Source organism: Pecten maximus, chromosome 15, assembly GCF_902652985.1.
Source record: "Pecten maximus chromosome 15, xPecMax1.1, whole genome shotgun sequence".
Classification (NCBI taxonomy): domain Eukaryota; kingdom Metazoa; phylum Mollusca; class Bivalvia; order Pectinida; family Pectinidae; genus Pecten; species Pecten maximus.
Window position 1 is genome coordinate 27,941,020 of NC_047029.1, and position 25,788 is coordinate 27,966,807.

General features: G+C 37.3%; 2 protein-coding genes across 4 annotated transcripts in view; one reads left to right on the forward strand and one right to left on the reverse strand.

Moving 5' to 3' along the window:
• The window catches only part of LOC117343465 (tubulin polyglutamylase TTLL4-like), a 74,487-nt gene extending 60,239 nt beyond the window's left edge, over positions 1-14,248 (reverse strand). Inside the window, exon 1 of the mRNA XM_033905823.1 lies at positions 14,114-14,248. The gene's annotated coding sequence lies outside the window, so the exon portion shown is untranslated. The remainder of the gene's footprint in view (positions 1-14,113) is intronic.
• A 44-nt stretch (positions 14,249-14,292) lies between these two features.
• On the forward strand, positions 14,293-19,974 carry LOC117343466 (synaptosomal-associated protein 47-like). 3 transcript variants are annotated; one of them, XM_033905824.1, is made up of 3 exons: positions 14,293-14,389; positions 16,472-17,485; positions 18,721-19,974. In XM_033905824.1, exons 2-3 carry the CDS (start codon positions 16,495-16,497, stop codon positions 19,017-19,019), a joined length of 1,290 nt encoding a protein of 429 aa, XP_033761715.1. In that variant the 5' UTR covers positions 14,293-14,389; positions 16,472-16,494; the 3' UTR covers positions 19,020-19,974. The 3 variants fall into 3 exon arrangements, with proteins under 3 accessions (XP_033761715.1, XP_033761716.1, XP_033761717.1); XM_033905825.1 differs by having other exon boundaries at positions 14,343-14,403; XM_033905826.1 differs by lacking the exon at positions 14,293-14,389 and adding an exon at positions 14,431-14,667.
• Positions 19,975-25,788: the final 5,814 nt, after the last annotated feature.

The window sequence follows — 25,788 nt, forward strand, 5'->3', positions numbered from 1 at the left end:
CCCCTCATATCATGTCAGGTTGGAAAGAGTAAAATATAAGAGCATGAAGTACTTAGTAACCATATATTTATTCTGTAAAAAGCCAAATAGTGGCCAAATTAACTCATGACTTCAAGGTTACTTTGGGGTACGTTACCATAGGAAAATGAAAAATAGCATTTGCTAGCATTCTACTGAACAAACTGCAATAGACATGGGTGGGCTTATGACCGGGCATGGGGTAATTTGTCACAAATTCAATAGGTAGTGTTGGTAATACTACAAAAACAGAGATTGGGGCCATGCTGGCCGAGTGGTTAAGGTGTCCTGTCACACTTTAACACTAGCCCTCCACCTCCGAGTCGCGAGTCCAAAACTCACAAGGGGCAGTTGCCTAAGCTTGTACTGACCGTAGGCCGGTGTTGTTTGTATGGGTACTCCAGCTTTCCTCCACCTCCAAAACCTGGTATGTCCTTAAATGACCCTGACTGTTAATTATAGGACGTTAAACAAAATAAACCAAACCAAAATAAACCACAAAAACAGACCGGAAAGAATGTTGTGTCCTCTGACAGGAAAAATTTGGGGTCATTATAATTGATGTTATGTGAGAATTGCGGAGTTATGGAGAAAGTGGATTGGGCTTTCCTATGTGATTTAGCAAATTCAGAAAATTTCTATGAGATATTCAACAAATTCATGTGGGTAAAATAGCTAAAAATCTCTTAATCTTGTCCGAAGGGACCCCCACAAGTTTCGCTCCTGACAATTATGCATCAGAATAGTACATGTATACAGGGTACTGGCTAGAGGCTGGTCATGCCCACCTTCAACACACATAAACAGGTTGTGTTTGGCACATGTAATAAATATCACTTGTCTGGCCAATGTTTGTTAACAATGCATACATACATCCAGGGTAAACAATATCTCTTAATTAGCTAGTGCAATCACACCACTAAATGTCTGCCAGTACAACTACTATAGATCAGAGATGTGAGAGAGACGAGAGTCTGTACAACAGTAAAATTAGGGGCCTACAATTATACTAGCTGATCAGTCAGTAAAGGTCAGAGAAGGAAATTAGGGGCCTATACAACACAAGATGATCAGTCAGCAGTATAGAGATCAGAGAAGAAAATTAGGGGCTTATACAATGTTAGTAGAGGTCGGAGAATTATAAGGCCGTTATAAGGCCTACAATACTAGCTGGTCAGCCAGTAGAGGTCAGAGAAGGCCATAAGAGGCCTACAATAGTAGCTGGTCAGTCAGTAGAGGTCAGAGAAGGCCATAAGAGGCCTACAATACTAGCTGATCAGTCAGTAGAGGTCAGAGAAGGCCATAAGAGGCCTACAATACTAGCTGATCAGTCAGTAGAGGTCAGAGAAGGCCATAAGAGGCCTACAATACTAGCTGGTCAGTCAGTAGAGGTCAGAGAAGGCCATAAGAGGCCTACAATACTAGCTGATCAGTCAGTAGAGGTCAGAGAAGGCCATAAGAGGCCTACAATACTAGCTGGTCAGTCAGTAGAGGTCAGAGAAGGCCATAAGTGGCCTACAATACTAGCTGGTCAGTCAGTAGAGGTCAGAGAAGGAAATTAGGGGCCTACAATACTAGCTGATCAGTCAGTAGAGGTCAGAGAAGGCCATAAGAGGCCTACAATACTAGCTGGTCAGTCAGTAGAGGTCAGACAAGGCCATAAGTGGCCTACAATACTAGCTGATCAGTCGGTAGAGGTCAGAGAAGGCCATAAGTGGCCTACAATACTAGCTGATCAGTCAGTAGAGGTCAGAGAAGGCCATAAGAGGCCTACAATACTAGCTGATCGGTCAGTAGAGGTCAGAGAAGGAAATTAGGGGCCTACAATACTAGCTGATCAGTCAGTAGAGGTCAGAGAAGGTCATAAGAGGCCTACAATACTAGCTGATCAGTCGGTAGAGGTCAGAGAAGGAAATTAGGGGCCTACAATACTAGCTGATCAGTCAGTAGAGGTCAGAGAAGGAAATTAGGGGCCTACAATACTAGCTGACCAGTCAGTAGAGGTCAGAGAAGGCCATAAGAGGCCTACAATACTAGCTGGTCAGTCAGTAGAGGTCAGAGAAGGCCATAAGAGGCCTACAATACTAGCTGGTCAGTCAGTAGAGGTCAGAGAAGGCCATAAGAGGCCTACAATACTAGCTGATCAGTCAGTAGAGGTCAGAGAAGGCCATAAGAGGCCTACAATACTAGCTGGTCAGTCAGTAGAGGTCAGAGAAGGCCATAAGTGGCCTACAATACTAGCTGGTCAGTCAGTAGAGGTCAGAGAAGGAAATTAGGGGCCTACAATACTAGCTGATCAGTCAGTAGAGGTCAGAGAAGGCCATAAGAGGCCTACAATACTAGCTGGTCAGTCAGTAGAGGTCAGAAAAGGCCATAAGTGGCCTACAATACTAGCTGATCAGTCGGTAGAGGTCAGAGAAGGCCATAAGAGGCCTACAATACTAGCTGATCAGTCAGTAGAGGTCAGAGAAGGCCATAAGAGGCCTACAATACTAGCTGATCGGTCAGTAGAGGTCAGAGAAGGAAATTAGGGGCCTACAATACTAGCTGATCAGTCAGTAGAGGTCAGAGAAGGTCATAAGAGGCCTACAATACTAGCTGATCAGTCGGTAGAGGTCAGAGAAGGAAATTAGGGGCCTACAATACTAGCTGATCAGTCAGTAGAGGTCAGAGAAGGAAATTAGGGGCCTACAATACTAGCTGACCAGTCAGTAGAGGTCAGAGAAGGCCATAAGAGGCCTACAATACTAGCTGGTCAGTCAGTAGAGGTCATAGAAGGCCATAAGAGGCCTACAATACTAGCTGGTCAGTCAGTAGAGGTCAGAGAAGGCCATAAGAGGCCTACAATACTAGCTGATCAGTCAGTAGAGGTCAGAGAAGGCCATAAGAGGCCTACAATACTAGCTGGTCAGTCAGTAGAGGTCAGAGAAGGCCATAAGTGGCCTACAATACTAGCTGGTCAGTCAGTAGAGGTCAGAGAAGGAAATTAGGGGCCTACAATACTAGCTGATCAGTCAGTAGAGGTCAGAGAAGGCCATAAGAGGCCTACAATACTAGCTGGTCAGTCAGTAGAGGTCAGAGAAGGCCATAAGTGGCCTACAATACTAGCTGATCAGTCGGTAGAGGTCAGAGAATGCCATAAGTGGCCTACAATACTAGCTGATCAGTCAGTAGAGGTCAGAGAAGGCCATAAGAGGCCTACAATAGTAGCTGGTCAGTCAGTAGAGGTCAGAGAAGGAAATTAGGGGCCTACAATACTAGCTGATCAGTCAGTAGAGGTCAGAGAAGGTCATAAGAGGCCTACAATACTAGCTGACCAGTCAGTAGAGGTCAGAGAAGGCCATAAGAGGCCTACAATACTAGCTGGTCAGTCAGTAGAGGTCAGAGAAGGCCATAAGAGGCCTACAATACTAGCTGATCAGTCAGTAGAGGTCAGAGAAGGCCATAAGAGGCCTACAATAGTAGCTGGTCAGTCAGTAGAGGTCAGAGAAGGCCATAAGAGGCCTACAATACTAGCTGATCAGTCAGTAGAGGTCAGAGAAGGCCATAAGAGGCCTACAATAGTAGCTGATCAGTCAGTAGAGGTCAGAGAAGGCCATAAGAGGCCTACAATAGTAGCTGGTCAGTCAGTAGAGGTCAGAGAAGGCCATAAGAGGCCTACAATACTAGCTGATCAGTCAGTAGAGGTCAGAGAAGGCCATAAGAGGCCTACAATACTAGCTGGTCAGTCAGTAGAGGTCAGAGAAGGCCATAAGAGGCCTACAATACTAGCTGGTCAGTCAGTAGAGGTCAGAGAAGGCCATAAGTGGCCTACAATACTAGCTGATCAGTCAGTAGAGGTCAGAGAAGGAAATTAGGGGCCTACAATACTAGCTGATCAGTCAGTAGAGGTCAGAGAAGGAAATTAGGGGCCTACAATACTAGCTGACCAGTCAGTAGAGGTCAGAGAAGGCCATAAGAGGCCTACAATACTAGCTGATCAGTCAGTAGAGGTCAGAGAAGGAAATTAGGGGCCTACAATACTAGCTGATCAGTCAGTAGAGGTCAGAGAAGGCCATAAGAGGCCTACAATAGTAGCTGATCAGTCAGTAGAGGTCAGAGAAGGCCATAAGAGGCATACAATACTAGCTGATCAGTCAGTAGAGGTCAGAGAAGGCCATAAGAGGCCTACAATACTAGCTGGTCAGTCAGTAGAGGTCAGAGAAGGCCATAAGAGGCCTACAATACTAGCTGATCGGTCAGTAGAGGTCAGAGAAGGCCATAAGAGGCCTACAATACTAGCTGATCAGTCAGTAGAGGTCAGAGAAGGCCATAAGAGGCCTACAATACTAGCTGATCAGTCAGTAGAGGTCAGAGAAGGCCATAAGAGGCATACAATACTAGCTGATCAGTCAGTAGAGGTCAGAGAAGGTCATAAGAGGCCTACAATACTAGCTGATCAGTCAGTAGAGGTCAGAGAAGGAAATTAGGGGCCTACAATACTAGCTGATCAGTCAGTAGAGGTCAGAGAAGGCCATAAGAGGCCTACAATACTTGCTGATCAGTCAGTAGAGGTCAGAGAAGGCCATAAGAGGCCTACAATACTAGCTGATCAGTCAGTAGAGGTCAGAGAAGGAAATTTGGGGCCTACAATATTAATACTACATCGTACAGTAACTAATTAGAAGACTACATGTAATGGATCTTAAGTGCTTCTCAGGTCTGTCCTGTGAGCATGTAGTTGAGGTTGTGTTCTTGTGCCAAATAGATGTAGACATACAGCAAGTATAGATGGCTGCAAACTACCTCATTCCTCTCAAGCTCAATATCGACCTCTGATGGCATTGTGAGGTGTGTGGTTCAATTGTTACTTTGGTCTGTTTGCATTTCTGGAACATACTGTCCTGTGCTATGGTTGTGCATGTCCTTGATTGCAAGACAAAAAAAGATGTTGACATGCTAGAATCTCATCTTAGCAACCATTATAGGGGCCTTCAATAGCTCAGTCAGTAGAGGACAAGACTAACAACCATTATAAGGGCCTTCAATAGCTCAGTCAGTAGAGGACAAGACTAACAACCATTATAGGGGCCTTCAATAGCTCAGTCAGTAGAGGACAAGACTAACAACCATTATAGGGGCCTTCAATAGCTCAGTCAGTAGAGGACAAGACTAACAACCATTATAGGGGCCTTCAATAGCTCAGTCAGTAGAGGCCAAGACTAACAACCATTATAGGGGCCTTCAATAGCTCAGTCAGTAGAGGCCAAGACTAACAACCATTATAGGGGCCTTCAATAGCTCAGTCAGTAGAGGACAAGACTAACAACCATTATAGGGGCCTTCAATAGCTCAGTCTGTAGAGGCCAAGACTAATGAACCTCAGGTAAAGATCCAAAATGACTGGTGTTCATGTGTTGTTGTGGTTGTGTCACAGCTTAGGCAAATACATGTCAACATGAGGGTCTGTTCAGCTAGTATATAGGACTGCAATCTAATAACTCAATCAGCAAAGCTGTATATGGGTTTAATCCCTACAAGTTTGTGTCCATTTGTTTCTCAGGAACAGAGATCAATGACTATATATCCTGGGTTGTTGTGGTAGATGTACATGTATCTGTGTCTCGTTTGCACAACTTGTACAGGGGACTGCAAAAGCTGAGTCAGTAGAAGGATTAGACTACCTCAAAAGAAGATCCAAGATGTTTGCACGGTTTAATTAATTTCTATATTCAGGGAACTTAATGTTTCTTCGGAAGCTGATCATGAGATCAGATATAATTGTCACTCCTGTATTGTCAGGGATGTGTCTTTCAGAAGATACTTAATCCCTACAGCTCAATGTGCTAGGCCGCCCATACATTGTTAAGCGAGGTAGCCACCAGCTACTACAAATTGCCCATGCCTTAAAATGCAACTGGTTATTTAGGAAGCAATACAAGCTAGCACACACAGCTACAATGAGGGACAGAAATGCAGACCAAAGATTAAAAAGATGGTTCTTAGTTTATTGAGAATATCTTTTATTTGTAGATAATTTGAAAATAACATATATTTCACACTACAGGAATTTCACCTGTGACTAGCAATTTTCCTTTTTGGCACATACCGGTTATATTCATGTACATTTAATTTCTATTAAAGATAAATGTCTTTTTAATTAAGCCTAAACTACCTGTGTATCAAGATAGATCTACACTTATTGATACCTAATAAATCAAAGTAGATAGGTAAGACACCTGACCACACCTGTGTTACCTGATTGATTCTTACCTTGGCCAGTATAATCAGGGCTAAATACAGAACATACGTCTGTAGTTAGATCAAAATAAATCTGGCAGCAGAGAATAGTATGAATTAATTATTCATCTGAAGAACTCGGCCATTTGGATACGCACAACTATTACCCATCCTATAACACGCTATAACATACAGACACGAATACCCAGGTGAAGTTAGTTGAATACTCAGGCCTAATTTTCGTCTTGCTTAGACAGCGACAGAAAAAAATATTGCAGGCATTGCATTTTCCTGAACAAATATGGAGAACTATTCTATGTTTTCAATTTCCCAAGAGGATTCAGGAAATTGTAATTCATCACATTTCTTTACAGCAATGAAAAATTTGAATGGAAATTGTGAAGCTACAATGTAATTCTCATCTTTAATACAGTTCAAGGGAGAAATTCTTTGCATGCAAATAGGGTGTTTTCTTAAAGATATTTGTTTTCAGGACTTTTAGTTATAGATTTAACCAAAACATTCCAGGATAATTACACCATATATATGTGGTTGGCTTTTACTCTTATGAACAACAGTTCTAGGAATTCTGTTCATTGTAAACAACAATTACTGTACAACCAGCCAAATTGGTTTCCTTGAATATATATCCTAAAACGTTAACATCACATTTTCCATTCGCTCATACTGGCGGAAAACTGGTAAACAATCACAGAAAGTTTAAAATAAGTTTCCTTAAATATCCTGCACCACTAATATATATAATGATTCAACAAAACTTCAATCCACGCATATTTTCATCATAAAAAATCCTGCTGGTTCAGTGGGCATAATGATAACAATGACGATGACATATATATATACAAATAGTTCAACTAAGAGAAACACTTTGTGTATCGCGTGTATAAACATAAAAAAAAATATTAACATAACAACTGAAATTCCATATTGTAATCGCTTGTGGCTTGAAAACGTATAACGATTATAATACAGAATTTCAGTTGTCACATAACTCCTATTTCTTTTTTATGTATATATATATTCTATCTAAGACTAGATATATATGTTTCTGGAAATAATGTCAAAAAGCCCTACAAGAAATGCAAAAGTCCAAGACTCAAATCTCAGTCTTGAAAATCACTACAGGTGTATAATACAGATATTCTTTCTAGCTTGTTGACTTTCAAGCAGATATTGGTAAATGGTTTTAAAAACATGCAGTTTCAGACTGAAGCCTTTAGCTAATAAAACCAGAGAAGTGTCTGTATGGTATACAAGCAAGCCATGAAGTGGAAATCCGAGATCTCCATGAGGAAAGTTCCAGACATTTTACAATTTACAAGTAAAAGGAGTACACAACAACAAACATATATTGCCTGGGTGGGATCCACACTACTACTGTATTGATTGACTGAAATAGTGGTCTTTAGCATGTAATTGTATAAAGATAACAGTATAAATTAGCCATTTACACAGAGATCAATATATTCAGGCTAGACAGCTGCTACCCAAAGAAGGACCTGTCAAAGTGACTGACCATTCCCTTCGGCAACAAGGCCTTGGCATTCTTACAAAGTCTGTCTACTCTTTCTTGTCTATCAGCCGTGATTGCTTTGGGTACAACTTATAGTTCTGGGAGCTCGAGTAGGTCCAATAGTTAGATCAAATACCATACCAAACCTTTTGAATTGGTCAATAATCGATTATCACATGAAAATGAAGAAAGACTAATGTTACATTATATATCTATACAACAGCGAGACAAATTTTCAGAATCTCTGCCATTTTCCAGATATTAGTATATAGCCACTGTATAAAACACTTCACTGACCATGATGATGTGAACATGGCATGGCTATAAGACACTTCAACTCCGACATGATTTCTAGAGTGAATAAAAGACACCTCAACTCCGACATGATTTCTAGAGTGAATAAAAGACACCTCAACTCCGACATGATTTCTAGAGTGAATAAAAGACACCTCAACTCTAACATGATTTCTAGAGTGAATAAAAGACACCTCAACTCCTGACATGATTTCTAGAGTGAATAAAAGACATCTCGACTCCGACATGATTTCTAGAGTGAATAAAAGACATCTCAACTCCGACATGATTTCTAGAGTGAATAAAAGACATCTCAACTCTGACACGATTTCTAGAGTGAATAAAAGACATCTCAACTCTGACATGATTTCTAGAGTGAATAAAAGACACCTCAACTCCGACATGATTTCTAGAGTGAATAAAAGACATCTCAACTCCGACATGATTTCTAGAGTGAATAAAAGACACCTCAACTCTGACATGATTTCTAGAGTGAATAAAAGACACCTTAGCTCCGACATGATTTCTAGATTGATTTACGACGCCCCAACTCTGACGTGATTTCTAGAGTGAATAAAAGACACCTCAACTCCGACATGATTTCTAGAGTGAATAAAAGACACCTCAACTCAGACATGATTTCTAGAGTGAATAAAAGACACCTCAACTCCGAAATGATTTCTAGAGCGAATAAAAGACACCTTAACTCCGACATGATTTCTAGATTGATTTACGACGCCCCAACTCCGACGTGATTTCTAGATTGATTTACGATGCCCCAACTCTGACGTGATTTCTAGAGCGAATGAGAGACTTCAAATCTGACATGATTTCTAGAGTGAATAAAGACACCTCAACTCCGACATGATTTCTAGAGTGAATAAAGACACCTGATCAACTCTGGCAATATTTCTAGAGTGAATCGATCATAAGACACTTCAACTTTGACATAATTTCTAGAGCAAATTAAAACACTTTTTTTAAAAAAACATTCAACTCAGATGTGATTTCTTATGATTTCTAGAGTGAATATAAGGAATTGATCATGAAACCTATTCAATCACAGTTTATTTAACCAAACAAAAAATACAGTCAAAGGTAAGTTTTCTTAAAAAGTAACATTTTTGTCATATTACAATTATATGCTTTCGTAAGTTGATTGACATTTCCTTCATTTATAAGGAATGCTCGTGAAAGTGGCCCAATTCAAGTCAAATACATAGATCTCCAAACTATAAAATACTAGTTGGTCCCAATTGCACAACTTTAATTTACACAAGTCTTTAAATGGACAGATGATTTGACATATATCTTTTTTTTCTTTTTTCCCTTGTTAAAGGATTAATTTTGTATATACTTGTATACAGAATAGAAATTATGTCAATTTTACATGAATTATTAAAAGATTAAAAACTTGTAATGTCCTTTACATATTACGGTCTGAATTACAAAATGTACCTGAATTCTGTGGTATCGATTCACTCGGTATCTAGTAAGTGCCTGTCCTCCATTTTAACGTATCAGTCTGTGAAGCCCTTCAATTCAATGGTGTTTAACTTATATGTGTAGTAAACATCTAGTAGGCTAGTTTAAATACTTATCTTCAGTTCAGGCACTTAATATTTCAATGGAAGCCTGAAATTTGTTGGACCAGATATTCTAACTGCTAGTGTACTGAGTAAATATTCGAACCAAATATTCTAACTGCTAGCTTACCGAGTAAATATTCCATTTTTAACCAAGTATTTGCATTGCTTTGCCTCGTTTATTAGGAATCTCTTGACTACTCTTAAATTAAATGGAAATCAATGAAACGTATACGTATTTACTCAATGAATTCTATATAGCATCACTTTTTTAGTGAAGACATTTAATAAGGCATCCCCCAAATTTTAGTTAGGACATTCAAAATTCCCCCTTTTTAGTAAGGACATTTAGCATCCCCCAAATTTTAGCTAGGACATTTAGCATCCCCCAAATTTTAGTTAGGACATTTAGCATCCCCCTTTTTAGTAAGGACATTTAGCATCCTCCTTTTAAGCAAGGACATTTAGCCTCCCTGCGTTGATGTAATCATTTGAATAATTATACACCAAAAAATATATATCAAAAGATCATTTGATATGAAATCAAAAAAATGTGTTTATGTTGTTTAATGGTAAATTCAATACATGAATTAAACTTTCAGTGTTAGCATAAGTATTTACAATGTCCTAGAGTATAAATCAAATCAACACATAACGCAGACATAAAAAGTGGCATCAATCTAAAAATTTGAGTAATTCGCTCAAAGAAAAGTAACTTGTTTTTTTAGTGATCATGACATTGACGAAAAGCGATGTGTTATGATGGATATAAATTGCCATTTAAATTAAAATTTCCATGACACACATCACAACATGTCATATTTTCAAATGAATTGCCTCAACAAAACATGGACATATATATATGGCTTTGCCACATTTCCCAACCAATGACCAGAATCATTTTATTACATACTGTATTACATTTGTGATTATAGTACCATTAAGACATGCAGTTTTTCTTTATCTCCCATAATTCATTATTATCTATCAATATAAGCTTATACACTATTTATCATTTCAAGACATCATGTAAACATGTGTGTTCCATTTACTGCTTTTCATTAAATGTATTTAAAATATATCATCAGAAAAATGGATCAAGATGTTTTTTACTTTTCATAAAATAGGAAAAAAGATAAAAATTTCTTCATCACAAATCAGATTTAAGAAACAACTTTTGATATTTGAAAAAAAAAGAATTAACATGAATATGAAAGGCATTTACCGTAAAATATGCCCATATGCCGAAAAGAAATAAATCTGACTTACCATATCTATCCTTTCTGATCTATATTCAATAATGGTTCCAATCTCGGTCTTACACAAAAACACTCCATGCGACAAATTTCATTAGGGCCATTTATATAGAGACGAAAATCAATGGCAGACATCTATATGTTGTAGGTAGCTATGGAGACTTTAAACTCTCCTGCTCACAACATTCATAATGTGACAAATGTCTATTCAAAATGTTGACTGCAAATAAGTTTTCTGTGTAATGTATCATTGGCAACTCCACAATGTCGGATTCAATAGCAGTGTAGTCATGTTCGGAGCCACTTGATAGCTTGATCATCTGATCGCAGCCATCCAGCGCTACTTCAAACAGACAGAAAAACCGTCAAGTGTTCCACAGCTATTTAGTATACTGGTATCCCTTTCAAAGACCTACTGAAGCCCAGTAATGGAAAACTGGTCAATTTGACTGGAACTCCTCTCTTGACATTGAATGTCCATCTTTATCAATTCAAAAATCGAAGGGATCCCAGAATTGAGAGTTTAGTCAATAAAGTGAGATTTGTACAAGTGCTCCTTGTCTGTCAATGTTTAACAAGACTTGTAAAGACTGCAGCTGCACATTTTAATTGAAACATGAAAATTTAACACAAATAATGCAGATTTCCTACCAGTTCAGCCTCTATGAAAGCCAATTATAATGAAATATAATATACCACGGTGGTCTTATCAACCAAATGCTTTTATTTTTCTTGAAAGGATAAAAAATGAATCTTCCATAAAAAAAAACCATATACATGTACACTTGCAGTTGGTGCATACTATACATGCATACATTTGCCATGATATGAAATGAATGGAAATAAAAAATGATTACAAAAAAAAAATATTTCTGCAGCTACACTGGATTTACACAATTTTTAACTTATGACTGCATGAACTGGCAATGATGACATTAAGGGAAATATTATATTAATGTTTCAAAGCATACTATTTTTTTAAAAAATGCAAGTTTTTATGTTGTGCTAATTGTGATTTTTATCTACATGACATTATCAAACACTTTTGTTTTAATCTCAGTTTAAAACAAAAGGTAAGAAAATTTAACACTAAAACATACATTGCTCCAATAACTTTAATTTGTGACCTTATGAATATGAATAGTTACATTATTTGGATTAATAAAAACGTCTTCCTGAAGGTAATTGTCAATATGTGCTACAGTGGTATTATGAAAATCAATATCATACATGTATATACCCCTGTTATTTCTGCAATTTGAGTTTGTCATGATTACACTTCCTTCTTTAGGCCATTGAAACTTGAACCTCTAAGTTCCTAGATATCATGATGATATAATATATATTTAATGTTTTAAGCTTTGCTTGGCAATGCCATGAACATTTATGCAAGTCACTAGGACATAAAGCATTTTCTGTCAAAGATTTATCTTTTAACCCTGAAAATGTCAAGGATCTTCAATACAAATCCTTGAGTCAAAACAAATATAATAATAAAGATTTTAACAACGAACTTTTTGGACAGAGTACAAATGGGTCGTTCAGTTTTAAATCTCAAAACTTTATACACAAACCATGGCCTGAACCTTGTAATCTTTTCCACAGGCCTAATGTAAATCACTGATAACAGACATATAACAGAGCTATTCAGGTTTGATTTACCATAAATCTACAGCCTGGTCATCCGTCTTTTTAAATCTGCGATTCCAAATACAGTGCAGCCTTGATCAATCTATACTAAAAGCCTGTTACAGCAGGAAAAGTGACAGTTTGATAATACATTCAAGCTAATCCAGGCACTCTTGATAAAGTGTGTCAACACCTTAATTTATGTATCTAATCCAGAAGCCAATTGGAAACAGATCTGTTTGACCTTAAAGGAATGTCTGACCTGGCTATTTATGACCATGCATAGGTTGATCAGACTAGTAAACAGGTCAAAAACTCTCTTTGTCATGACAACATTATTGATAATAAAAAAAGTCATGATGCCATATTGTCTTGGTCAAGATCGAGTCAAACAAACTTTAATAGCAATATGTTCACATAATAAAAAAAACTTGTTCTTTTGTCAGTATACCCTATGAAACATGAATATATATGTGAATATTGTTTAAACAAATAGAAAAAATTCAAAAGCCATACATGTAGGTATATATAGACTTCGCAAGAACAGATTTGTTTTTCTTATATCATATATATAGTCTATGTTTATTTGTGTGTGCTTATTTTGACAACAGTGATCATAAAACAGTAATTAAAGATATACAGTTGGAATTTTGCCTTAATAAAGGAAACAGAAATTATAGTTATTTTCACGTTTTTAGTCTCTCCGTTTTTTAAAGAACGCCATATTTTTTACTAAATTACCTGGTATGTTTCTTTTCTTTTTTTAGCAATAGCTGTATTTTCATCAGATTATTCAACTATATGACAAGTCATGTTTAGGATATATATCCGTATGCAACATATGCATCTTTTAACCGGAATAACCGTGCAGTTTAATATCATGGGTATGCTTCATCAGGGCCGCTTCATCACATCAATCATTAAATTACCATAATTTGGGGATTCCCCCGATTATATATAATTATCATACCAACAAATATAAGGGGGAAAAAATCCCCAACACATTTTGACCTTAAAATATCTTACCATGACCACATATTTGATTAACTTTCTAGTTTTGTAACAATTAAATTAATAGAAAATAAAATAAAAACCATGACATTTTTAAGTTATTTAGAAAAATCACAAGTTCAAAACAAAACAAAAAGAAAGAAAAAAAAGAAAATATTGATCAACAAAAATATCTTCGCTAAAATATCTTAAAAGATTGAGAAGAAAACGAAAAAAAAAATTAAAGTTAACATTGACGACAGAAATCTTATATTTGACATATTGCAATACACCACATAATCCGTTTACAAATAATCTGTTAATCTTTAACAGCAAGTCATTTCATCTATAATCCGAATAATCTTCCGATGGAGCAAAATTGTTTAAAGGAATTCAACCGAAACGACTGCCGATGATCAACGCGACCATCACGTGTATGACAGCTGATCGAACTCCGCTTTGGACACTATCAAAATATCATAACGTAACATTATTGTTATACCGTATCGACTTTGAGCTGACTTTGAGAGTTTGTATAACACTGTGGACGTAATTGAAATCAAGTGTAAACAGTAAATGCCACTTACCCGTGGAGACAACTTGTTTTCCAACGAACTATCAGATAACCATCATCTGAAGGTACCACAAATGAAAACAGTAGCAGTAACTTGCCTCAGCTCGTCAATCACGAGCGATGCTAAGGCAACAAATACCGCGGGATCCAACCAATAGAATTTGCTTTTATGAAAATCGATTGGCCAATGAGTGACGTACTCTCATGAGTTTCCGGCAAGGGAAGCTACTCTCTCGAAGAAAATATACTAATTAAATCGAAAGTAGGAAATTAAGTGCGGAGAATATTGGTAAATATCATTACGTATATAACTTTTTTTTTACAAGACTGCAATGGTCTTTATTTAGTAGTGTGTGTTAAATCAAAGGTTTGTGAATATTACAAAGTGATGTCCGAATGTTCGCCTTTCTAGTTTTAGAAGTGTTTCCGACGGGCCAGATGAAGTAGAATATTTTGTGATTGTTTACGTGCAAGTGTCTAGTTTACCATACTTCTGTTTTAAATTAATCAAATGTTGATATTCATTTCAAGGATAGGACAAAAAACAGTCAGGAGATTAATGTCAAGGTAACAATCAAAGTATGATTATGTAATGAAAGTGACGAGATCAAAATACTGGGTTCTGCTGAATGAATTATATATGATTTATCTTCCTTTGTAACAGTCTTTAGAGGTCTACACTTCAGAGACAGATGTCTCAACTTATAGGATGAAGCCTGATGATAGGCATAACAATATAAATGTTTCTAAAAAAATCTTTCTTTATCTTGACATAAACATGATTTATTTATTGACTTTTCCAACACTATGACGAATAGAAAATATCTGCTGATTTCTTTCCCATTAATATTTGACTTCAAACAAAAAAAAAGACTTTCTTCAGTACATGTATTTATTAATTTTCGCCCGTCCAAAGCAGCCAAAACTATTAGACATATAATAAACAAATTTATGATCTTACAATTCTCTTAATCTACTTACTGTCTTTTTTGGACTTTAGTTGGGTGTTCATCCTTTTGGGGAAGGTGTTTGGTTCTGTCTTCCGGCCAAAACATACCTAGTATACCAGAGTACCCAATAGTGTAGTACACGCATGCATCTCGTACACAAGGAAGGCCTTCTTAGATTACCATAGCAGTTAATAGGATGTTAAACAAAACAAAATAAATACAAAAAGACTGTGTTCCTTACAAAGGTATTCATTAGCCATATATATATATATATGTATATAGCTCTATATCACATATATATATATCTATTGATTCTACACAAATCTACGGGTTGAAAAATTTGAAGACTTAATGCTATACATGAAATCATTTTTTCGTCTCATTATTTATAGTGCACCAAGATCAGATAATGAGCTATTTAGAATGCCCTTTGTCCATAAACAATCCTTGTTACCACTATTTCTTAAGAATTAGTACTGGACAGATATTTCTCTAACTTCATAGTTAGGTTTTTTCAGTCCCTAGCTAGCTTTGCTAGCCAAGATTTCTGATTATGTTACACTCTAAGAACCCTTTGCAGATACATGTATAGTTGTCAATTCTGGCCCTCTAGTGGAGATTAAAAATTACCAACCTTTTCGCATGAAATGTTTTACCATCAAAACGAGTGCTACCGATGTCTTTCATTGGTGATGCTTACAAACACACATGGAGCTTTGTGTCATTTTGATAAATATGTGATAAATTCCTTCTATCAACTGATCAAACACTCTGAATGTTTCCCCAAAGATCACTCTGAATGTTTCCCCAAAGATTGTACGTCTCTGTATTTAGGTAAAATGCCACAACATAGTCGTCAAGGTAGCTCTGTACTGGGCCCTGCAATTTTTGTTTACTGCAAAACTAAGCCTGAAGTAAAATGCGATTTGATTGGATGCCCTGGGATTCCAGGGCGCGATTCCAGGGTGCGACGGTTTAAAGATGATTATATCTGCCAAGGGTTTGTGGAGTGTAACGTAATCAGAAACCTTTGCTAGTGAAGATGTCCCTAGCTGTGCCCTTTTTTAAGTCTGATCCAGAACATAAAATGGCTGACAGTTGAAGTTTAGAATTGCAATTTCTAATTCACAGAAAGTACTTCTTAGATCTCTCTTAAATTTCAAATTTAAGTTCTCCTTGTTATCAAATCATTAAAGTAGAGAAAAGATAAGTCTTACATTGAATCAAGAAAAATCATCTAATGGTGGGCACAAAGATCTCTCTCTGATCTGTTGCAAATTTAATTTTTTTTCCAATACAATTTTCATTAGATGTTGAGTTTAAGAAATATTATACCTTGGAATATGAATAAGGTTTTTAATTGCATACTGAGTCATCAACTTACACGTGTACTGTTATTGAAATCTTGTGTCTTTATTCAGATGATACAAGCAAGCAAAATAAGATGACAGATTTTGGACAGTTGCATGTAAGGGAATGGGAAGTCCAGTTTTATCAAGAACAAACAAGAAAATGGTTGACCGGTATGTTATATATTACTGTGGAGGGAATAGCTTTCCAAGACAAAAACTCCCCATTCAACATGAGTTGCCAGTATGGTGACTTCGGCGAGGTAAAGAAAACAACAACTGGAATTATATTTGGTGCAATAGTGATAGTCACAAAAAATGGTCAAAAACACTGGTTTTCATCACTGCCGAATAGAGAGGATATGTTCTGTGTGATAAAGTACTTTCTTAGGTCAAATGTAATATTTTCTGATACAGAAAATTTAAAAAACACAGGTCAAGTATCAAAAGGAACAGAAATGGGGCAAAAGTTGCTGAAAGTTGCATATGATTCTCATCAGACGCTCTGTGCATCTGCGAACATGTTGTCATCGCAAGGAGAACAAATTGACTCGACTGCTACTGCAATGGCTGATATTCACAATGACCTTGACATTGCTGAAAATCTTACCTTGGGCATGGAAGTCTGGTTAGGAAAGTGGAATATTCCGAAAGTGTACCAAAAAATTGACCCCATCATTGTAAATGAAAGAGACATTCCAGAAATATCTCAGTACGAAATTCTTTATACAAAACTGGAGATGGATAAAATGTCAACACAGAAACTAGGGTTGTTACGTATCGCTCTTGAAGGATTATTCATTTTGAGTGATAAGCAGAAACTGGTTCATCATTTTAAGTGGAGTGATGTTTCACGTATAAGAGTATTATCACCCTGCGAAATTGTTGTAACACGATTTCTGATTGGAAAACCAGATTTGAGTTATGGAGTAGTGTGTACATCATTGCTAGGATTTGTGGAATTTTTAGAGAAAAAATTGAGAAGGAAAGTGGAATACGTAACGAGTGGATTTGTGAGACATGAACCTGACAATTTTGGTCACACCAAAACAAAGATGGATCCTAAACAGTTTAGACATGAGAAAGGTAATCATGATTTCCACTAAATACACAAGTTTGTCTTTTGATGTTGTTGCTACAGAAAAATGTATACATACAGAATTGTACTGTTTTATGATTTATATCCAGCAATAAGAAAATGTCTGGTATTAAGTCCAGGTTTGTGGTAGTAAGTCCAGGTTTGTGGTAGTAAGTCCAGGTTTGCCATAATAAACACATGTGTGTGGTAATTAGCCTATTTTTGCAGTAATAAGTAAAGGTCTGGTAATAAGCCAACATCTGGTAATATGAAGCCCATATATGTGTAATAAGCCAATTTTTGCCGTAAAAAGCCCATGTTTTTGGTAACAAGCCTATTTTTGTGATAATAAGTTAAAGCCCATGTTTGCAGTAATAAGCCCATGTATGCAGCAATAAGCCCATGTTTGCAACAATAATAAAGCTAGTGCTTGCAGTAATAAGCCCATGTTTGTGGTAATTAGCCAATGTTTGTGATGATAAGCCAAAGTCTGGTGATAAGTCTGTTTATTGATATTTTAGTAAAATTTCTTGCAAATGCTAATTCATTGTCCTGCAATAAACACTTGGGGTCAAATTGCATGTGTTGACTCAATAGTGTCATTACAGAATAAATATACATTTTAGCCAAAACATTCATGTAAACTTTTCAAATTTGAAATGACCAAGAATGCATGCGGTGAAAACCAAATAAATGACATAAAACCAGTATGATGTTTTAAAGTATTGTGCTTTGTCAAAGTGGCAGTGCAGTTTACTAGGTTAGTTTTTCAATGCATTGTTATTGATATTCAATATAAAAGTTAATGTTTAGGGCTTATACTGGTAAACTCAATTTTAATTTAGGGTGAACATTTAAGGAGACACATAAAAATAGAAACAGATAATAGCTGTTCACAGAAAGAATATAAAAAAGAACTGTTTAATAGTCATTTGTGAAGATCGTTTCATCATTAGAAATCTGCTAGTTACCAGGCACCATATGTTAGATATGGTTATGTATTGTTCTGTAGGCTATACATTACATATGATTCTCTAATCTGATTCATGTACAGTCTGTGGCTTTAATCCAGTGCTGTATCATAAACCACAACCTGGATACGGACAGACATCATTTCTAAATTTAATGGGCTCCCACAAAAATCTTTTTGTATTGTACAATGATAACGAGGATAGGTCAAATCAACGAAGAAAGAAAATGTTAGATAATAAAAAAAAAGTGAATTTTATTGGATTGTTTTTAGGTGTGTTGTTGACAGGAAAGTTAACCACTTCATCCATACCGTCATTACACACCTTCGGTAAAAGTCAGGCAGATCATGACATCCAAGGGGAGCAACTCCAGTGTTCACACCAAGTGGTAAATGATGCAGAGGTTCAGGAACTACAGAACACCCTAACTGACCTACGGACACTGGCTATAGCCGTCCAGCAGGAGACCGATGTCCAGAATGAGAAACTAGACACGCTGACAACTTCTGTGGACAAAGCTAACATACGGATTACAGAGGTCAACAGTCGGTTGGGGAAAATGATGAAATGATTCAGCTTTTTATGTTAACATGTGTATATATTATATTTTAACAATATTTAATTTTGACATTAATTTTGTGATGATAGTCAATTAGTTTTACATGCATTCCATGCTAAATATAGGATGTGATATCCCAAACTGACGTTGTATGCATATTAATTAATACAGATGTCATCACAATTGTATGTGACTCTGGTATCATATTAACATTTACATGGCAATTTCTTTCATTTCATTTACACATTCAGTAATGGATACTATAAGTTTTTACTTAAATTAGAATCTCTATATATATGTATATGATAGGTTATAGGGAATGTAAATATCAGCTTTGAAATGTGTTCTAGCACGCTTCATGGAATTTGCCTCTGTCCAGTTGGCATTCATATTGACTATGAATGCCAACTGAAAGCCGTTCAATTCTTATATTTAATATATCAGATTACAATTGTATGCAATATGTTAGCCTGCAGAGAGTCATTTTAAATGACTATTAAGATCATATCAAGGCAGTTCAATTCTTTAGATATAATACAATGTATTGTTTATTTGTTTGCTGGATTTATTGTCCCGTGAACAGCCAGAGTGATTTTATATGTCCTTGTTGCAGCTGGTGGCTACCTCCCTGAACATCATACAGGAGGGTTGTTGCATGCTATCCTGGGAAATTTGGGTAAAGTGTCTCGTACAAGGCCACAGTCACAAATGAATAGAATGGTCTGTGATATCAGTTTCATGAGAAACACTTAGTTTGTCCATGGCCCAGTAAATTTTCTTCCAGTTTATTGTGCGAGCCCAGGTCTGGAGACAAAACAAAATATGTTTTTCATCATTTGTGAGTTATAATTGAGTCCTTGGTCCAGTAAATCAAAAACTTGTAATTGTACGTGTCAATGTACGAAGTCCTTGGACCAGTGAACTTGTGTTATACAGTATGATATTATTACAGTCAATTTATGCATTATAAAGTGACTTACCTTATTTGTCAGTTAAACATGCGAATCTTAAGTTTATTTCAGTACTTCTACTGGTGCTTACTTCTAGAAAAATGATTAAATACTACATGTATATTAAAATATATTTCTTATCCTTCATACATTTTACATAATTTCATTTCAGTTTTTAGGTCACCTGAGACAAAGTCTCAAGTGACCTAGCTATTCTAATCACCCTTTGTCCGTCGTCGTGCGTCCGTAAACAATTTACATTTTCGACTTCTTCTCCAAAACCCCTAAACCAAATTCAATGAAATTTGGATAAAGGTCAACCAAAATTGTGAATTATATGGTCCCCACCCCCCAGGGGCCTGAGGGGCGGGCTAAAATGGGTCAAATTGACTAAAACTTCAAAAATCTTCTTCTCTACTCTCAGATAAGGTGTAATCAAAAACTCTTCATAGATGGAAGGGTCTTATAGTGCTTTACCAAAATTGTGAATTTCATGACCCTGGGGTCTCACGTTTGCCCCTTGGGAGGGGGTAAATTTTACTATAGTTTATATAGGGAAATCACATTTTTGACTATAATTTGTTTGATTTCTATTGGAATTCATTCTAACTTGGTTAACATTATCAGCATGGGATGATGGCATGTACATGTTGGACCTGACTGACCCCCAGGGGCTGATGGGCGGGGCTAAAAAGGGTCAATTAAATTGAACTGAAATATTTCAAATCTCAGGTGATTGTTAAGGCCCATGGGTTTCTTGTTCTACTTTTGCTTGCCTCATGAGAAAATATTGTAAATATTATCATACAATAGAATATGCAATTGATGTATCAACGGTTTCAATCCTTATCTGTTCCTGTTAGCTATCCATACAAAATCTGTCTGCAATTACATTGTATACAATATTTTAGAATCAGTATCCTTCCTCATTCCCCTTTTGGTACTTTATTTCTTTCTTCTCAACTGCCATGACCAATTTGAGGCTCTGTCCCCTTGTAGTAGCTAGTGGCTTCCTCAACTCCTAACAGCATATGAGGAAGGTGGGGGTCAAGAGGTTGGGCTGATAGCTGGACCTCCAGAACAACTGGAGTAAAGGACACAACCACCACACACATGGTGGTCCCCATTTCAGATTCCTGAGAAATGTTAACTAATGACCTGGGTAGGAATCGAACCACACGCCTAAGATCTTCACCTGAGGTTACACTAGTCTGATATTCTATTGACTGAATTGTCACAGTCGAAGTAGAAAACAAATATTTTATTATAGAATGTATATCAGATAAAATAAACATCCAGAATAAGCTCAGTGCTGTAGGAGTAAGTTCCCTTTGTGGAATGTATTTATCTTATAAACCTGTACTAGTTGCCTTTCTTTGCTATTGTGTACAATAGTGTCGGTACCTTACAGGGATGATTTATCCATTTCAACTCATACAACTATCAAAAGATAAAACACATGATATTTCTTCGGGGTTTTACACAATCAACAGATGGGCATAAAATGTAGGTAAAGAATGTAATATCGTCTTAAATTCCTCATATACAACTTCATCCTGACAATACTGGGCATTCTTGTATGACTACAAAGATTATATTGTCAAATAAAGCACAATACAATGAACATTAAAGGATGAGAAAAATATATTTGTTCTTTTTCTTGTTTTTAACTTTAAGATAAAGGATTGAGAAAACATTAATGACAGCATGTAACGTAAGTTCTGTTCAGACATGTTTTGGCCATGATAAACAGAAATTGGCTTAAACTGTCAAGTTTATATATTTGACAGAACTTTGCATGCTATTTCATAAATGTTTTGATTGCCCAGCCATTTTTTTACGACCCAGAAAAAATAGCCCTACTCAGAAAATTTTATTGTGAAAAACAAAACTTTGTTTTTTAATGAATTGACCGTTTTGGATATCTATGTCCGGAAGTTGCTTTGTAAGTTTGAAAATACGTCTCGCAAACCCAAATAAGCTTGGTGTGTGTTTCTTTTGTGTAAGATCACAGAATAAATAATGATTTCCAAACAGTTTATATTCTGGTTTGTTTTTGTATTGAAGGTTGAAAATCTGTTTTCAGAACTGCATTAAAAAAGTTCAGCACTACCTACCTACCCATATGTAAAACCCCTGGTCGGGTTACAGCAAACCGAGATATTTTTAAAGTTGGCCTGGTATTTCTGACATCATTTCCACTCATTCACTTAATAACTGATTCAGATAAAGAACTGCAATTGTTTGGTATGTAGTTGTACAACGATAATGTTATGAAGATCAAATTTTGATTTGCTTAATGGTCAATTATTTTTTAATCATAAGCAAGAGGCTCAGAGGGCCATAATCACTTGCCTGGATATTGCAGTAATTATGGAAAAACACTACATTTCTATAGAAGAAGGAGTCTGCCCCTAGGAGCCAAATGAACCTTTTTATACAAAAATGGTTTCCTTTCATTCAAGAATGCTCCAAACTAAATATGGACATACTCCTTTCATTCCTACAGAGGAAGGATTTTAAAGAATTTGCTATATTTCCTCAATTGGACCCATTTGGGTCAGACTCACCATGTATACAAAATTGGTTCCCCTTCATCCAAGGATACTTTCAGACCAAATATAGACCAAATCCTTTCATTACTACAGAAGAAAAGGAATTTTCCGTATTGGACTACCATTGAGGTCATAGGGGCCAGATCCCCAGTTTATATAAAATTGGTTCCTCTTCCAAAAGGATGCTTCAGACAACACTCGGTCAAAATCCATTTTGTCTTTTATGTAAAGCATGCCAAATAGCCTTTTAAGGGTCTTACCTTGATTTCCCAAACTAGGCCCTTCGGTCCCAGAGGGGCCAGTCATCATTTAAACTCCTCTTTCCCTAAGGACGTTTCTGGCTAAATTTGGCCAAAATTCATTCAGTTCTTTATGACCAGTAGCGATTTAAAGGAAAAGAAGTTTATGAAAGATGGACCAGGTGAGCTAAAATGGTAACTTCCAAATTGGAGAACCTTGAATAACTCCAGTGGATATTTTTTTAAATCATAGAAAAAAGAGAAAATCGACATTAAAACGAAATTGCAATGATAATCGACAAATGTGGGCAAAATACTAACAAAGACATATTTTTCTATGTAGTGTTTAAAAAATACAAGGCTAATAACACCAAATATTCCGGAAGGGTAATTTCTTCTGTTTCATCGACCTATTCGCCAAATCTATGTCAAAGCCGGCATAACTCACGTTCTCAAAACAAGAACTAGGGTAATGACAACGGAACCATTAAGCGTATTAACAGCATCAAAGGCGTGTGTGACTTCATGTTGTACAAGGAAATAGGTATGTATATGTGTATTTCCCAAATATGTCAGGATATGAGAACAAAAGCAGGTCAGCCAAGAGGGATACACAGTTTGTTCCATTTGGTATGTCAAATATCATGTTTATAGACTGTTGAAAGATCTTGTCATCAAACTAAATGTTGAATAGAAATTCAATTATTTCCTCTGGACCCTTGTCATATGTGTATTAAAGTATACCAAAATCATATAATCTGTAGATTAATGACAATAACGGGTGCAAAACCTTAATTTACATCAGGCCAGGTTGTAATTCACTTCGCCTGCCATCATTGGTCAACCAAAACCTGACTTGTTCTGAGGTCAGAGTACACCTAGGGCAAGTTTCATCAATATTCCTTAACTGGAAATGATCCACATGAGACCATTACAGAAATTAAGGAAAATTCCTAAACTAAGATTTTGTCCTTAAATTGGGTGTGTAGAGCTCAAGTGTGATAAGTCAGCTGATAAGGAAGGCGAGGGTCAACCATGGGGTTCTGACAGTGGTGTGGTTAGATCTGGTGAACGGAACGGTCCAACACAGTTTGAAGGAAAGGTGCTGACCAGGACCATATCCCAGAGAAGGTGGAAGGCATCATACAAAGCTACTTTGAAGGAATACATCTGTGATTCGCCGGTAAGGATTATGTGACCTCATGGCAGAAGCTGGAGAAGGGAAATGTGACCGGATGCTCAATTTCTGTCGTGCTTTTCGTGTTAGCAATGAACATGATCATTGAAGCTGGGAAAAGGGAGATGAAGGGTCTGATATCCAGAACAAACATCAGGCAGCCGCCAAGCAGAGGATTTATGGATGATCTAACGAACATGGCAACAACTCGTGCCCAAGTTACATACATGTAGGTGGATAGTGACAGCACTGGAGGATCCTGGACTAGAATAAAGTTTAAACCAGCGTATCCAGATGTCTCACTCATCCTGAAAAGGGCCGTGTGACAAGACGATTCCTTCTTCTTATCCAGGGAGAAGAGATTCCATCTATCGTTGGAAACCAAATAAAGTGCCTGGGAAAATGGTTTGATGGCAGATTGAAGGACACCAACAACAGTAAAAAGCTGGAGCAGCAGGTTTGCGAAAGATCGAGGAACATCAACAAGACTGGTCTTCCAGGGAAGTTCAAGGCATGTATATTCCAACATGGTTTATTGCCGCGACTTTCCTCATCTCTGATGTTGTACCAGATTACTCTGACGGTTGTAGAGTGATCCCATTCCCATCCGTGGTGGAAGAGTTCAAGACAGGGAAGGCAAGGCTGATTATGACGTTGAAAGATTCCAGGGATGAGAAAATCAGGCAAGAAAGAGTGGAGGTTAAGACCTGAAGAAAGTGGTCAGCCGGCGAGACAGTCGCAGAGGCAGAAAGCAGACTCGGGCGCAAGGACATTGTGGGGACAGTGTGTATTGGAAGGTGGGGATCAGGCAGAGGACAGACGCAGAGATGGAAGGCTGCTAATGCAACAGCGAGGAGAAAACACGTGCAGGCAACGGGACAGAGCACACAAGGAAGGTGAAAGTAGTAGAGATGGGGTGTCAAGGCGCTTTGACTAGATTGGACACGGAAGAGAGGAAGATGACATGAGATCTGGAGATTGGTGGAAGATCCTACATGTCATCATTGTGGAAATCCTGGAAGCCTGGAGCATATCCTCTCCTCCAGTGAGGTGACATTGGCACAAGGCCGATACACGTGGAGACATGACCAGGTGTTAGGACAACTAGCTCACCTACTTGAGAAGGAAAAGTAAGAAAGGGGGCGGAGCACAGAACGGACTAGCATTCATCCGATTTCACAGAAAGGCACAGACACCATCGGGAACATCAAGAACAACAACCTAGTGATCCTTGGAGGGTTAGAAGACTGGTAGATGCTAATGGATCTTGGCGGGAGGAAATCCAATAATTAGAAACAAACATTGTAATTAAAAATTCTCCAATGCTTCTTTCGGTTCTTGAATACATTGCTCAAAAACAACAGAAAATGCTGACAATATAACGAAATCGTGATTCTGAATTAAAATTCTAAAATAAAAATCGACAAAAAGGGGGCAAAATACGAACAAAAAAGACCTACATGAAGACCCCCTGAACAAGTACAAGGAGAATAAGATCATGTGTTCCGGAAAAGTAAGCGTCTTCTGCTTCATAGACGACTCCCCACATAAAAATATAGGTTTGGTTTGTTTTGTTTAACGTCCTATTACAAGCCAGGGTCATTTAAGAACATGCCAAGTTTTTGAGGTGGACGAAAGCCGGAGTACCCGGAGAAAAACCACCGGCCTACGGTCAGTACCTGGCAACTGCCCCACGTAGGTTTCGAACTCGCAACCCAGAGGTGGAGGGTTAGTGATAAAGTGTCGGGACACCTTAACCTCCCGGCCACCGCGGCCCCTCCAAATCTAGGTCAAATCCGGGTTACGTAATTACATTCTCAAAAAGTAGGATGATCACTTTATGCTTTTCGTGGCTGCTTT

Coding starts and splice junctions, on each gene's coding strand:
- LOC117343466 (XM_033905824.1), top strand. CDS start 16,495: ATGACAGATTTTGGACAGTTGCATGTAAGGGAATGGGAAGTCCAGTTT. Junction 17,486..18,720: donor ACAGTTTAGACATGAGAAAG/GTAATCATGATT, acceptor GATTGTTTTTAG/GTGTGTTGTTGACAGGAAAG.